Here is a 2091-nt window from a genome sequence, read left to right as displayed (position 1 = left end):
GCACCCTTAAAGGTGTTTGGATTTTACACCCTGAAATTTTAGAATTTGGATTTTACCTCTTAAGTTTAGAATGTTTGGATTTTATACCCTAATATTTTAAAATTTGGATTTTATCTTCTAAAATTTAGGGGTACTTGGATTTTACACCCTAAAATTATGAAACTTTAGGGTGTAAAATCCAAACACCCCAAATTTTACGGAGTAAAATCCAAATACTCATAAAATATAAGGGGTAAAATCCAAATTCTGAAACATTAAGATGTAAAATCCAAACACTCCCAAACGTTAGGGGTATAATCTAAAGGCGAAAACCACATTTTCGTCCTTACATTTTCACGCGACTCCACTTTGGTTCCTAAATTTTATTTCCATCGCTTTTAGTCCCTATCCTGAAAAACATGTCTCGTTTTTGTCCCCATCGTTATATCAAAGTCGAAAAATGCAGACGTGACAAACAGAGTGTACTGTTGGCACACTAAAAGTTGACGTGACCATTAAAATAATAATAAAAAATATTATTTGGCATTAAAAAATGCCACGTCAGTATCTAAATTTAAAAAATTAATTTATTAATTTTAACTAAATAAAAAAATTAAAAACAGAATTAAAAACTAAAAATTGCATGAATTGAGATGTTGAACAAGAACAACAAGGAGATCACAAACCCAGAAATTAAAAATAATAAATAAAAATAATAATAAAAAACTCATTTACTTTACTTTCACTTTCTCGGCAACCAAACGGAGATTTAGTCTCAATAAGCCGTTAGTACACTACCCAAATCCCTGTGTTCTAACTTAACAACTAATTCATCTCCAAAACAAAAAAACGGAGATTTACAAAACTGGTGCCGAAAATACATTCAGGTAACATGAGAAGAGAAAGAAACAAACCCGGTTTGCAAGAATCCGAGCTTTGTTAGGAGTGCCAACGCCAATTGCCACCAATTTGACACCAGCTGCGTCGAACTTTGGTTTCGCTTCTTTCAGAGCAGAAGCAAGTTCCCAACTTTGAAAAACAACCAAAATAGCTAACAAGTCAAAACCAAAGTCCAGCTTTTTGGGTAAAAAAAAAAAGCATTGCCAACAACCAGGTGTGGAGACTAATTAGTAATTACCTGCAAGGGCATCCAAAGTGCCTCAAAAGTGCAACAACAGCTATTCCCTGAAAGCAAAAAAATAAAGCTCCAATCTTGAGAAATGAAACCCAAAAATGGAACGAAGAAAGGGAGTGAGATTATGAACACACACACACGGTTCTGATCCCAGAGGTCCTTGAAGAAGACGGAGTCACCAGCGGCGGTGAAAATGTTAGCATCACCGAGGGTGTCAGCGATATTTGGGCTGAACGGCGAAGTGGAGGCCCTCACATCCATGGCTTCGGATTTTTCGACCCAGGTTGGAACTTGGAAGATAAAAGGATTTTTTTTTTTTTTTTAATTTTAATTTTTTTTGAGTTTGTGTTCTTAAATCTGGGTTCGTGTTCTTGTTCAAGACACACTTCTTAATTCATGTGTTCTTAAATCTGGATTTGTGTTCTTGTTCAAGACACACTTAGATCTCAATTCATGTGATTTTTAGTTTTAAATTTTGTTTTAAATTTTTTTTATTTAGTTAAAATTAATAAATTAATATTTTTAATGCCAAATAACATTTATTATTATTATTATTATTATTTTAATGGTCACGTCAGCTTTTAGTATGTCAACAGTGCACTCCATTTGCCACGTGTGCATTTTCTGTTTTTGGTTTAATTTTCTGTTTTTGGTTTAACGGCAGAGACAAAAACGAAACGCATTTTTCAAAATAGGAACTAAAAGCGGTGAAAATAAAAGTTAGGGATCAAAGTAGGAATCGCGTGAAAATGTGGTTTTCGCCTAATCTAAATTCTTTAACTTCATAATGTAAAATCAAAGCACCCTAAAACTTTAAGTGTGTGATTTGCAATTTACCCAAATTTTTTTAAGAAAAGATATGGTTATGAAGTAAAATATATAGTTGGACGAAATAGAGTTATCATTAGAAATTAATGGAGAGGATGGGATTCGACTCTACAGGGTTGGATTAATTATGGTGTGTATCACCTCTTTAA

The 2091-nt window shown here is 33.2% G+C and overlaps 1 protein-coding gene across 1 annotated transcript; it reads right to left on the bottom strand.

Moving 5' to 3' along the window:
* Positions 1–827: 827 nt before the first annotated feature.
* LOC126725212 (thioredoxin-like protein AAED1, chloroplastic) lies at positions 828–1411 on the bottom strand. The gene is made up of 3 exons (XM_050429787.1): positions 1253–1411; positions 1118–1164; positions 828–1008 (listed from the first exon to the last, which is right to left on the bottom strand). Exons 1-3 carry the CDS (start codon positions 1373–1375, stop codon positions 837–839), a joined length of 342 nt encoding a protein of 113 aa, XP_050285744.1. The 5' UTR covers positions 1376–1411; the 3' UTR covers positions 828–836.
* Between the last annotated feature and the right edge of the window lie 680 nt (positions 1412–2091).

This window comes from Quercus robur, chromosome 5, assembly GCF_932294415.1.
Source record: "Quercus robur chromosome 5, dhQueRobu3.1, whole genome shotgun sequence".
In the NCBI taxonomy this organism is placed as follows: domain Eukaryota; kingdom Viridiplantae; phylum Streptophyta; class Magnoliopsida; order Fagales; family Fagaceae; genus Quercus; species Quercus robur.
This window is presented reverse-complemented; position numbering and strand designations above follow the sequence as displayed.